Source organism: Epinephelus lanceolatus, chromosome 1 (assembly GCF_041903045.1).
Source record: "Epinephelus lanceolatus isolate andai-2023 chromosome 1, ASM4190304v1, whole genome shotgun sequence".
NCBI classification, from domain to species: Eukaryota; Metazoa; Chordata; class Actinopteri; order Perciformes; family Serranidae; genus Epinephelus; species Epinephelus lanceolatus.
The window spans coordinates 25,332,277-25,344,224 of record NC_135734.1 but is presented as its reverse complement, the minus strand read 5'-3'; the positions used below and the strand labels follow the sequence as shown (position 1 = coordinate 25,344,224).

General features: G+C 42.0%; 1 protein-coding gene across 2 annotated transcripts; it reads left to right on the top strand.

The window, feature by feature from the left end:
* Positions 1-2,762, top strand: LOC117256513 (PAK4-inhibitor inka2-like). 2 transcript variants are annotated; one of them, XM_033625963.2, is made up of 3 exons: positions 1-162; positions 266-299; positions 1,653-2,762. In XM_033625963.2, the coding sequence occupies exons 2-3, from the start codon at positions 282-284 to the stop codon at positions 2,634-2,636; spliced, it is 1,002 nt and encodes a 333-aa protein (XP_033481854.1). In that variant the 5' UTR covers positions 1-162; positions 266-281; the 3' UTR covers positions 2,637-2,762. The 2 variants fall into 2 exon arrangements, with proteins under 2 accessions (XP_033481854.1, XP_078024121.1); XM_078167995.1 differs by lacking the exons at positions 1-162; positions 266-299 and adding an exon at positions 354-1,226.
* Positions 2,763-11,948: the final 9,186 nt, after the last annotated feature.

Genomic DNA, 11,948 nt, shown 5'->3' with positions numbered 1-11,948 from the left:
CAACATTCACTCAGCAGCACATCTGCCTCTGTGGAAGGGAGTCAGGACGGGATCCCCACTGGTGACACTGAAATCCGCGACACACACTCATCACACCGGGACTTTTTATTTATTCTTTTAAAGGGACATATGATATTTTTGGACGGAGGCTGATACATTAAAGTGAGTGTGTGATGTCTATTTTTTATGATTTCTGATAGAGTGATTATGTGTGTGTGATGTCTGTGTGGTATTGTTTTAAATCTGGTTCATATTTTTCTTGCAGGATTTGAGTTTTACAGATGAGAGGAGAAAAGATGGTGAGTTTGTTCTCTCTTTATCTATTTATATACTTTGTTCTTTGGGTTTTAGTGATGCCCAGATGCCTCTTTATATGATGATTTTCTACACAGCAGCATTGTTGGATTAAATCACAACAGCTGACTCTTCAGCATATGGAGATGCTCATGCTGAGTAGTTTTTTTATATCTGTTTATTCTTATGTGTTGCATGCTTTGTTTGTCCCATGACTCTATCCAAGTGTTGGGGACTTTCTCAAGCTCTTGCAACATCTCACAGAGTTATGATGAAAACAAAATGGGGGCAGAGGGTCTTGCAGCAGGGTCAAATACTTAAATGGATTGCATAGACTCGGAGCAGGAAGGTCATTACAGGTTCAAAGGTTAGTGTAGTGTTAGTGGTTATGTTGGCTTGGGTTGGATGTGACCTCTACGGCCACATATGAACCTGCATCCTGTGGTTCTCCTCCAACATATCTCACCTCCCTGTCAGCTCAGTGTCTTATTTTTAACGGCAGGGTCACACTAAGGTACAGCAGTGTTCTCACGTCTGAACTGTACTTGCTTATATATATACCATCTTGTGTTAAATGTTAAGAGATTAGATGTTTTTACAAGAATACGGGACCCCATCTTTCTTTCTTTGCGTCTCGTCTACTCTTAAACTCTCACTGTCACATGATCCCATATGCCCTGTTTGAGTTTGAGAGTGAGCCACCGCTGCTCACTGGCTGATTTTGACCAATCAGCACAGTGAGTCAGAGAGGAAACATGAGTATTATATGCTTCAGTGTGTCACTGGTGAATTTCATAGGCAGGCACGCTGCACCCTTAAAGAGGCAGGACCCTCGCAGCTAAATCTAAAGCCACAAGACCCCAGTCTCTGCTTAATATGCTGCAAATGTTTCTACCTTGCTCCTGGAGTCAGTGTGTGGATACATAGTTGAGGTTAGACATTAGTATGGCCGTCCATGTAATAACATCTGTCTGGGTTTTCAGTTGAATCACGCCTGAGTCAGTGAAATTAGGGCGTTGACTTGTGTTGTTGGTGTGGTCGAGTAAATCAACGGACAGATGATTTTGCTTTGTGTTGAGATCTGCCTATTGTTGAGCCGTGTTCTTTGAACAGCATGTCGGCTGGCCTGAAAGATTACAGTAAGAGAAAAGGTGCACTTTCATAGATGAAAGTTAGTGTGAGCAAGTCTCAGCATGCCTACGAACTCTGCATTTACTCAAGTGTTGTCATTATTAGAGGCATTCTGCAGCAGGTCATCAAAAAGACTTTCAAATGTTTAGTTTCCTGCTACTGACGTATCACAGTGTGTGATTTACTGACAGCTGTCTGACTCTTGCTTTTCCCTTTTGTCTCCTCAGCTCTGCCTGCGTGACTCAGGCGACTGCTTACGGGAGCAGATGCAGTACATGATGAGGTCACTGCAAGACCTGAAACAACTACGGAGAACCTGCCCTGCAGCCAGACGCCCCCTCAGCACCCAGCTCCCAGCTTTGGTGCGCCACTCTGCAGTGGCACGTGCCTGTCAGCAGCGAGCACTGCAGCGAGAACAGCGCACACGCCTGCGGATGTCTGATGCCAGCACAGCCAGTACGTACGACTCTGCCTGCTGCCTGGCGAGTCCTCTGGAGGAGGAGGATGAGGAAGACTCGAGCAGCCGGCTGGACTTGAGCCTCAGACTGGGCCTGGCCTCACCCAGCAGTCAGAAGAGTTTGGAGTTTGATTCAGGCTACTCTGAGGCGTCATGGCAGGATGAAAGGGTGGTACTCAGGAGGACCAGGAATGTGCGGGTGTCATCTTCAGCTTGTCTCCGCACAAACAGAGCCCCAAGTGGACGCATTCGACCCAAATCCACATCCGACGCCTGTTTGGAGACGTGGACGTCGTTTGAGCTCAGCGACCCAGAGGACTGGACGAACTCTTTGCTGACCAGAGGACGCAACCGCCAGCCTCTGGTCCTGGGCGACAACAGCTTTGCAGACCTCATACAGAACTGGATGGACTTGCCAGATTGTCCCGAGCCCACGGAGCTGAAGCCAACCTCAAGAAGTAGACTTGGAAGAGGTTTTTTTGTCAACATGAGGAGAAAACTGGTGGGCTTTTCTAAAAGCGTAGAGGACAGAGTGAGGATGAGATCCACGGACTCTGCTCACGTTAACAGAACTGCAAACGCCCCAAAGCGCCTGTCCTGTCCAGTCGTGGCAGCGCAGCCCAAAGTCCCCTTTTTCCACCAGTCTCACATGGGCATTAATGAGATGGACACAGACTTTTACAACTTTGCAGCCCTCATGAAGTCACGCAGCCGACAGCCAATAATCTGCAAAGATATCATTGGCTACGTCTGACACAAAGACACGTACAGACCGGACAATCCCCCAGAGTCACTTTATTTTTATATGACTGTTTTTTCACTTTTTATACGCTGTGACTAAGCTAATGCAAATAAAGATGTTTTTATAATTTAAACTTGACATGCTCTTATTTAAATGATGTCTTACATGTGACACAAGTTCCCAGAAGGCATTTGAACACATTTTTTATTTGTAGGGGAGTCACCCCAGGCTAATAGGGTACCATTTTCAACATAGATATCACCATAAAACTTTCCCAGCTGATTACCTACATTCAGATGATAAGTTTATCTCTCTGTATTATTTCATAAATCAGAAAATACTGTCAACAGCCATGAAGAAAAATCAATTTTCGCCAAGTAATTATGAATAAAATATTATGTAAGTCAGGTATAATGATGTAGGAATAACTCCCTCATGTGAAAAGCTTCAAATATTAAGTTTAAATATGCAAATGGGGCATTATCTAATTAAATATGGCCATTTGCATACATCTTCTGAACCAAACTCTGAACTGAAATATCATTTGGGATGTTTTCCCTCCACCAGTCTGTAAGGTGACATGCTATGAAAGCAAAACAGCATCTCAACATTCACCAGTGCATGACAAACTATATTTTCACCTGGGGTATCTCGCCTCAAGTGAAGCTTCTGGCATAACCATCTGAGTTTCATTACAGCTCATTACAGTTAGACAGTGCTGCTAGATTAACCGTCTCTGCAGTGAAGCGAATGGATGTCGGTTCATTTGTTTTCATTAGAAATGTAATACTCTGGGCATGCATGATGGAGTCTGTAGATGTTAAGTGTAATTGGTGTATAATAAAAAAGATAAATTGAAAGCATGATCATATCTCAGATGTGCAGACGTGCAGTCATTCCAGGACGTATAAGGGCATTTGAGTTTCTAAAGAACCATTTTAGAGCACATTTTGGAGCACACTCATTACCGAGGGACCCAGTGATCTCAAAAAAAAAAAAAAAAGTTCTCTTCTTACTCAACAAAAAACTTCTTTTGAGAGGCTTTAAACAGGGTGACGGAGCTATTTACAGGCCAGAAACAGAGGCTGTATCAACACAGCGCTGTGTGCCTGATGAGGTAATTCCCCATGTGTCCGTGCAGGAAGAGGTGAGGAGAGGCGAAGCAGCTGGCTGCAGATGGAGCAGAAGTTTGCTCTCCCCTTTGCTTCATGAAGCATAACGCCTCACTAACAGCCCCGTGCTTCATTTAACTTGGTCTCTGCTCTTATTGTGGTTCAAGCCTCACAGGTGGTACCAACTCATCCACACACATTGGTTAATGCTACTATTAGTTGTGAGGCCACTGAGGAGAGTGAAAAAACAGCCATGCAAAGAGTGACATATGCGCCAAGATAAGCTAATGATCACTTCGCCTTTGTCTGCACATATTCACTTTGTCCATCAATTCAGAGGAGGAATTGCACCAGACGTTATAAAGATAAAGAATTTTCCCAAAAAAGGGATTTCCCATGCTCCCTGCTGCAGCCAGCTCCACCAATCATGTCTGATACCGAGGGCACGGGAGGTTACAGAAGAGAGATGATTCTTACATGGTGCCGTTTGTCTTAGCCTGTTTATCTAGGTCTCCTGGTGGTGTGTCACTGCGGCACAGTGTTGAGTGCTCAGCGGGGATGTAATGAGGACACGGCTTTAACATTCACACTGCAGTGAAAGTTTGTAAAAGTGCGTGACAATCTGGGATGGAAACATTGGAAATCTTTGCAAAGAGAAGTTGGAACAAATAATGTGAATATTCATCTTTTTCTGAGATGTTTCTGGCTCGACTGCTTATTTTTTTCCTTTTTAGCACACGTTGGTTCCCAGTGGTCTGCAGCTGTGTAAGTGCATCAATACATCACTTTCCCCTTGCTGCATGAGAATCATTCAGGGAAAGGAGATGAGAGGAGAAGCAATGGATCCAAGCCATTACTCATCTCTCCAGCACATGGTCTCCAGAGTGTAGTCCACTGTGTTTGTCTGTGTGCAGGAGCGTCTGTCATGTATGTGAAGTATGGAGAGTAGTAGATGTAAAGCATTATTAACGGTTGGAAATCGATCCCTCGCTACTGTTAACTGAGCTCCACTAATGCATCAGAGGTGGGATCAAGTCATTGTCTAGCAAGTCACACGTACAGTGTGATTTATACTTGTACATCAGCTCTATGCAGAGCCTACACACGTGGCCTACACCGTTGTGAGCATTTATACTTGTGCGGTGGTGTGTCTGTGTCACTCTAGTCAGCCGTAGGGTTTCTGTGAAGTGCTGTAAAGTTTAGTTGATTCTAAACACACCCAAAACACACATTAAACATGGCTTCATAGCAACAATTTCAAACACAAGTACACAAATTGGCTTCACTATAACTCACAGCATTCACAGACAAAGCACTTGTCTTTTGCTGGACACATTTTCCCCACAAATACAACATGCTAATATTTTTAGCACAAGCCTATGGCATTTTCCATTGTATAAATTAACATAGTGGCTAGTGGACTTTTCCTCTACTCATATGAAGCCAGGGACAACAGCAACATTTAACAAAGGTAACGTTACAAAATTCGGCTCCATTACAGCTCACAAGGTTCACTGACAAAACAACACATTTTCCAAACAAACATAACATACTAACGTCATTAGCACAAACCTATGGCATTTTATATTGTAAAAGTTAGCCTAGCGACGAGCAGAGATTTCCTCTACCTGTATGAAGCCAAGATAAATCACACACAAGACTTAAAATGCTATTTTGTGGAGGCTTTATTGTCTTCACAATTGTTTCTTTCTGTGAAATTAAATTAGAGCGTTGTTTCCACTGAGGGAAATGATTTCAGCTTACAAAAATAGACAGGAGGTCTGCATCACCGTGACGTCTATTTACATTTCTGGGAAAGTGCACGTCAGGCTATGGCGCAAGGTATGAGCTCTATATTGACGCTGAACCTACGCCATAGGTAAGGTGTCGATTCGATGCAGAAGTATAAAAAACTTTTGAGTCCTAAAGAAGTGATAAGGCACTTTTTGTTGAATGTAATGCTGTTTCAACAACAGAATATCAAATTTACAAAAGTTATGAATGCTTTTGTAAAATTTATATTTGCAAATCAGCCTCTTGTTTTCTCAAGAATCAACATAAAATCGTCCGATATCATGAGAAAATGAGCTTTATTATCGCAATATAAAAGCATTAAAATAAAAATTGCAAGCACAGTCTTTCTCAGCTTCCATAGTTTTGTACTTGCAGATTGTACAGGCCTATCTCTACACTTTCTTGAAGATGAAACTTTCTGGAAACTTTCCGGTGACTTCATCCTACCCACAGATAATTGCAGCTGGATTTCTTCTTTCTTTTGCACCTTTGATCTCACTCTTATCGTGGTCTGGAGCCTGCTTCAGTGCTGACCTCTGCTACTTGTCCTCATTTCTCTGACCACCGTTTTAACCTGATTTACCAGGTATGTGGATGGGAACTGGGTTTAATGACATAGCTGTTGCCCACCTGAATACCTAATCCCTAAAATGCAAATGTACCTGTTTAAACCAAGGCATTATTGTGTAAATACTGGCAATTAGTCAGCGCTGACGACTGTGTTATCCTTTGAGCCTGCAACCATTTCGTTGATAATGGACCCCAAACAACCTTAACAGGGACACTCTTTAGTAGGTACAGAGGTAAGACAACTCCAGAATTTCTCGACAGTGTGCCCACCAGCACAGGCTAATAAAATAACTTACCTTTCAAACTATAAAGCATGAACGATGGCTGCCACCCACAGTTTGATTATAGCAAGTGAGACTCTCTGGCTGGATATTAGCACCAGTTGCCATAAACACAAGATGATCTAAAGCAGATCTGCTGAGGCGTCACACACTTACAGGGTGGCCCAGTCTAACGCAGCGGACACACAACAAATCTCCTGTTAATTACTGTAAAAGCAGAGCTGAGGATTTTCTTTTTGCTGGTCCTCACTGATAGTCCAGGGTGCCACTGTGAGCACGAACTCACCCTTACTAATCCCTCACTCCCATCACCCATGTTGTAATTATCCCTTCAGTAAACAGAAGGAGAAGATGGGCCATGTGTTTAAGTTTGGCAAACTCCTCGTCTCTGTGATTCGTGTGTGTTGATAGAAACAAGCTCTCATTAGAGCTGCTACCTGTGAGTCTGCTGTAACTGACATACAGTAGAAAGGCACATTCAGGGTTATTGCACTGTGTTCTGATATACATATAATGTCACTTTTTTTTTGTAATGGCCAAAGTTTCAATAATAAGGTAAATGTATGTGAAGGTAAACACTGTGAGCAAAACAGTCAGACGTCAGACTCTTTGATTGCTGATTTTTTTGCTTCTGAGTCAAGCTGACGTCAGCTCATGACAGATTATTTTATGTGGTCATCTGTGTCAGGCACACTGCTACATTACATAACCTACACTGCTACATGTAGCTACATGTTAACATCAGAGAAACGTTTAATCATGGTTGCTGATGTTGTTAATTTCTCCCCAGTTTCGGATCATATTCCTGTTGAAGCATGTCAGATTGTGTTTGTGTTTCGGTTTTGAAGTTTCAATTGGGAATTTTTCACAGTACAAAGTGCCGCTATAGTCCGTTACAGTCTTTCTCCTTGTACTGCAACAAGGATGCAGAATCACAAAGATGCAGAATAGGAAACCCTGACCATTCAGAGCAGACTGGGCTTTTTCAGGAAGGGGGCTTTAAGGACAAGCACTAAAACAGGGTGTTTCAGATAGAGGGTGAACAGAGCCTTTTAGGCCTGACGTCACAATGATGTCAGTTTGTTAGTTGGAGGCAAAACATGACTCACCAACACAGGGCTGTGGGCTACATAGGAGTCTTAAAAATGTCGTCTTGTGCCAGAGTAGGAGTCATGGCTCAAGACTTGGATTTTATCACATACCAGCCACCACTGCCCGTCAATAAAAACAACTATAGTTAAATGCGATACCAGTTTGTATCAGGTCAAGGAAAAAGCATTTACTGTTGTAGGGATGAATAACGTTATGTGTATTAAGGGTTATCATGTCCACATAATCAGAAATTGGGGAGGTAGAGGAATATTGGATTTCTCTGTAATGCTAACTTTTTAGCACATTAGCTAACGTTAGCTTCGATAACAAAACAAACTGGAGCAAACCGTTCGAGTGTTGTCCTCCTTTGTAAGATTGGCATAGTAATCAACCAAAAAGCCGGTCATCCCACCTTCAGCAATCCTGTCAAATCATCTGTCCACTGAGTGAGAGCATACGGGTCGGCCAGTCTGACACCATTGGTCAGTGTTTACTTATTTAAGTAACACTCGCGGTCCCAGAGAGTGAGTGACCTGACATGGTGAGTTCGTAAATTCAGTTTGACGCTCTATATTAAAATGAGAGCCCTGTTGGTCGAAGAAATGGAGTGTTATATTTCTATATGAATTAACGAGCGGTTAAGTTAATCACACATTTACTCCGCTCGGTAGGCCTACTGCTCCGTCTCAGACAGAGTGCCCAGCATGCGCCCTGCCACACAGAGAGTGCGTGTGCTCTGGATTCAGACAGCGCTACAAATTAAAGAACAGTCTAGTTTGTGTCAGAGTGCACTGCAGCGCTCGGAGTGAGTTAATTCTGAATGAACCATTCGCATCATCTTCATCCATTGTCTAAAACAAGCCAACAGAACTTGCTTGCTAGCGCTAGCTAATGTCTGTGGAGAGTTGTTTTGCCTCCAACAAAGCCCCGTCCACCAAGAAACGTCATACTGTTTACTAACAGTAATAGGGTCTATAAAAAGAAGTAACCATCATAAATATTGCACTAGCCTTCATGCTACTTTCTGCTGTTTACTAACTGTTTTTCCAGCCTGTCCATGACGTTAAACATGACACATCAAAAGCAAAAACACACATAGGCGCACTCATCTGCTACAGAGTCAGGTACACAGCTCTGGTCTACTGGCAGTAGGAAAGGAGTCTATCACCTACCTTTTAGCAGGTTTTACCATGTTTAAAAATCCCAAGTCCATGCTAATTTTGGTGGAAAGGGGTATAAGAAACACTGCAACCGTCTGCAGAACCAGCATCCCTATGTTTCTTTTTGTCAAGCTTGTCCATCACATTCAACCAGAATAAAACTGCTTACACAGGAGGAAATGGATGTCACTGCCAATATCTAGCTTTAATGTTTGTTTTAGATCTCACAATGTTGTTTCCTTTTCGTTTTGCTAAGAAGAAGGGAGCCATTGATTTTAGTTTCCCCAGCTTTTGTACATCACAAAACTCTTTTCCAAGGAAATTAGAGGTAAATTACATCATGTGGGCATTTTGCTGGAGGCAGCTTGGCATGATGGAAATGCTCCCAGTTGAAGCAGGTTTCCATTCCAGAGAAAGGAAAGTGCGGGAGTGGGTGGGGAAAACCATGGCTGATGAAGAGCCAAAACTGAGACGTCATGGACAGATAATGAAAATTAATATCTGTGATTTACTTTGGATTTTGTTTTGTTCCAGTGGACTGATTCTCCAAGTTTCTTGGCTAACTCATGTTGGGTTTCATGTTGCAGTGAAAGCAAAAAAATATATTAAGTTGTGTCCATAGGGAACAGGAGGGTTATGTTGCGTAATGATGTTTAGGAAAGGCTTTATCAAACAAATGTCTATGAAGCTGTGCAGAGTTTTAAATACTTGTGTTGGACAGATGCCCAGCAGTGTTTGGCTTCCATATCTGTCACACAACCAGATGGCGATCAAAAGTCTTCTGCATGGATAAAAGAAATGCTCCATCACAGATAGGGAGAATCACCTTATCACTTTATCTTTCAGAGGGGGACTCCTCTCATGACTGCTGAGACATGCACAAACATAGAGGCTATTCTTATTAACCTATCAGCTGTAGCAGAGAGTGGAACAGGAAGTGTGTGGGGGGTGTTTAGCCTACAGCCTGACAATGAAAGTGATTAATGGTCTTTTTTGTTTTCTTTCTTTCTTTCTTTTTGGCTATGAAATGGCCGAGTGAAACTGGCCAGAATTAAAAAATAATTTCCGGAGTCATTAATTTACGCTGCTGTTGCTGATTCTTATACATCTTAAATAAATACAGACTTCCACCACCTTACCCTTCCAGTAGAATTTCCAGCATTAAAGTTCTTATGCAGTATTTAAATTGTCATAACGACCTTTAATTATAATGACCCAAGGCCCTTTCACTTTCCTTTTCCTTTTATACTTATACTTTCCTTTTATATATTCCGTGTGTGACCTGATGGATTTGAACAAGGGGAATCAGGAAATCATCACACAAGCTTTATTTAGAAACCACACAGCTGCCTTCTTCTTCTGCTTACTATAAACCATACCAAGAGGTTCATGGGAATCATAACACATGAGATGACACAGGACGAAATATCCCAGAGGTCTTTGCTTTGGTTCTCATGGCCAAACAGGGCCTCTTAGGTCAAACCCTACTTCCTCTGTTCAGTACAACACATGGTTTCACAAGCAAACCCACAGTCCCAAAGTATAAATAAAACAGCCTCATTAGAGGTCAAAATACCAGGCTGTTCTGTGCTCGTCATCAAAACTGTAGTTGGTACCTTTTATAAAAAGATTTTAAAAAAAGAAGTCATATTTGCTGCAACTGTCACTATATTCACACAGCACTAAATAAGACAGATAATCAAATGGTCAAATTATCGAATGAACCAGACACTCATTTTTGAGGTGGCCATAGTTATCCTATTACCCAAGAAAATACAAGGTGTTTTCTCATAACCATTTTTCTTGCTATCTCAAATAATTGCTCTTTTGTTTTCTCTAACACAGCTGTCAATCCAGTCAATCACTGCTCGCGAACTTTGATCAAACTGTCATACTAGGCAGCGCTGATCAAATATGAATCAAGATTCTGTTACTGCATTGCTCATTTCTCTCCTCAGATGTTTTCAGAAACATATTTTAGTGCACTGTTTAGCTGTAAAATGAGAAAGTTGGTCTGGCATTGCTTGGTGCTTCAGTCACCGGGTCACAGACTTTCTCATTTTACAGCTAAACAGTACACTAAAAATTTCTGAAAACACTGAAGGTGAGAAATTGATTCATATTTGATCAGCGCTGCCTAGTTTTTATGCAGTTCATGAGCTGTGATTGACATAATTGACAGCTGTGTCAGAGACTCCCTAGCTGTAATTGGCTGTTTTTTCGTGCACCACTGTAGATTCTAGTCAGCGCCCTTAGAGTAGGAGGGGAGGAGGAATATGTTTTTTTCCCAGACAATCTGTCTCATGTGCTTCTTTCAGAATAAAGTGACTGTTTTAGCAAATATGAAAATTACCAACTGTAATTGGTTGTTTAATTAATGGCATAAGCACAAAACAGAATCAGCAGGGACTCCATTTTTTAAATGTTCCTATGAAAACAAAAGATTTTATTAATATGAAACCTTTGCTTATATATAATGACATCACGCTGGCATTCTGCAAAATCAGCGTAGTTTCTGCATCGATTTCTTCACTGCAGAAAATCAATAATAATTACATGTATAATGATATTATTCCTGCTTGCCATGATCCACTGTGCACAATCTATATATATTTGATTCACCACATGCATGATAGTATTAGGTTCTCCATGAGTTTTGTTTCCTGCACTGAAGCTATTTCTCAATTTCAGTAATAAAACAAAGAGCAGTTCTCTGCTGCTGTGCAGATTTTTTCATGCCTGAATAGAAAACACACCTGTGGAATGCAGTTCTATTATTTGCATCTACTGTGAATTTGCTTCATGTGAGTTGGGACAAGCCTGGGCCTGTGTTGTGTCATGTCCCAGTTCACCAACATTTGGCTCCGTTAGTGCCAAGGCCGCGGGCCTCTGCAGAGCCTGCAGCTATCACGTTCACACAGCGGAGCCTGCAGCCCGCTGCCAACATGACGTCTCCACACTCTGCCTTGGAAAAACAGAGAAAAACACCACACTAAAGAAAACGGAAAAAACATTAGCTTCTCTGGAGACAGTCAATGGTTTTTCTATTTCTTGCAGAGCCTTGTGTTTCAGCACTCACATAAAGCAGCAGTTTCCCCTTTCTTTGTCTAAAAAAAGATGTAGCCCACAAGGAAAAGGCAATTGTCTGTGACAATGGGACAGAGACTCATATTCTTTTTGTTTACACAGATATGTGAAGATTAAACTGCTTGAAGTGCCCAGATCAAGGCTTAAAACTAAAGGCGACCGAGCATTTTCAGTGGCTGCTCCCAAGCTCTGGAATAGTTTGCCATTGCATGTTAGAAGAAGCCAGAA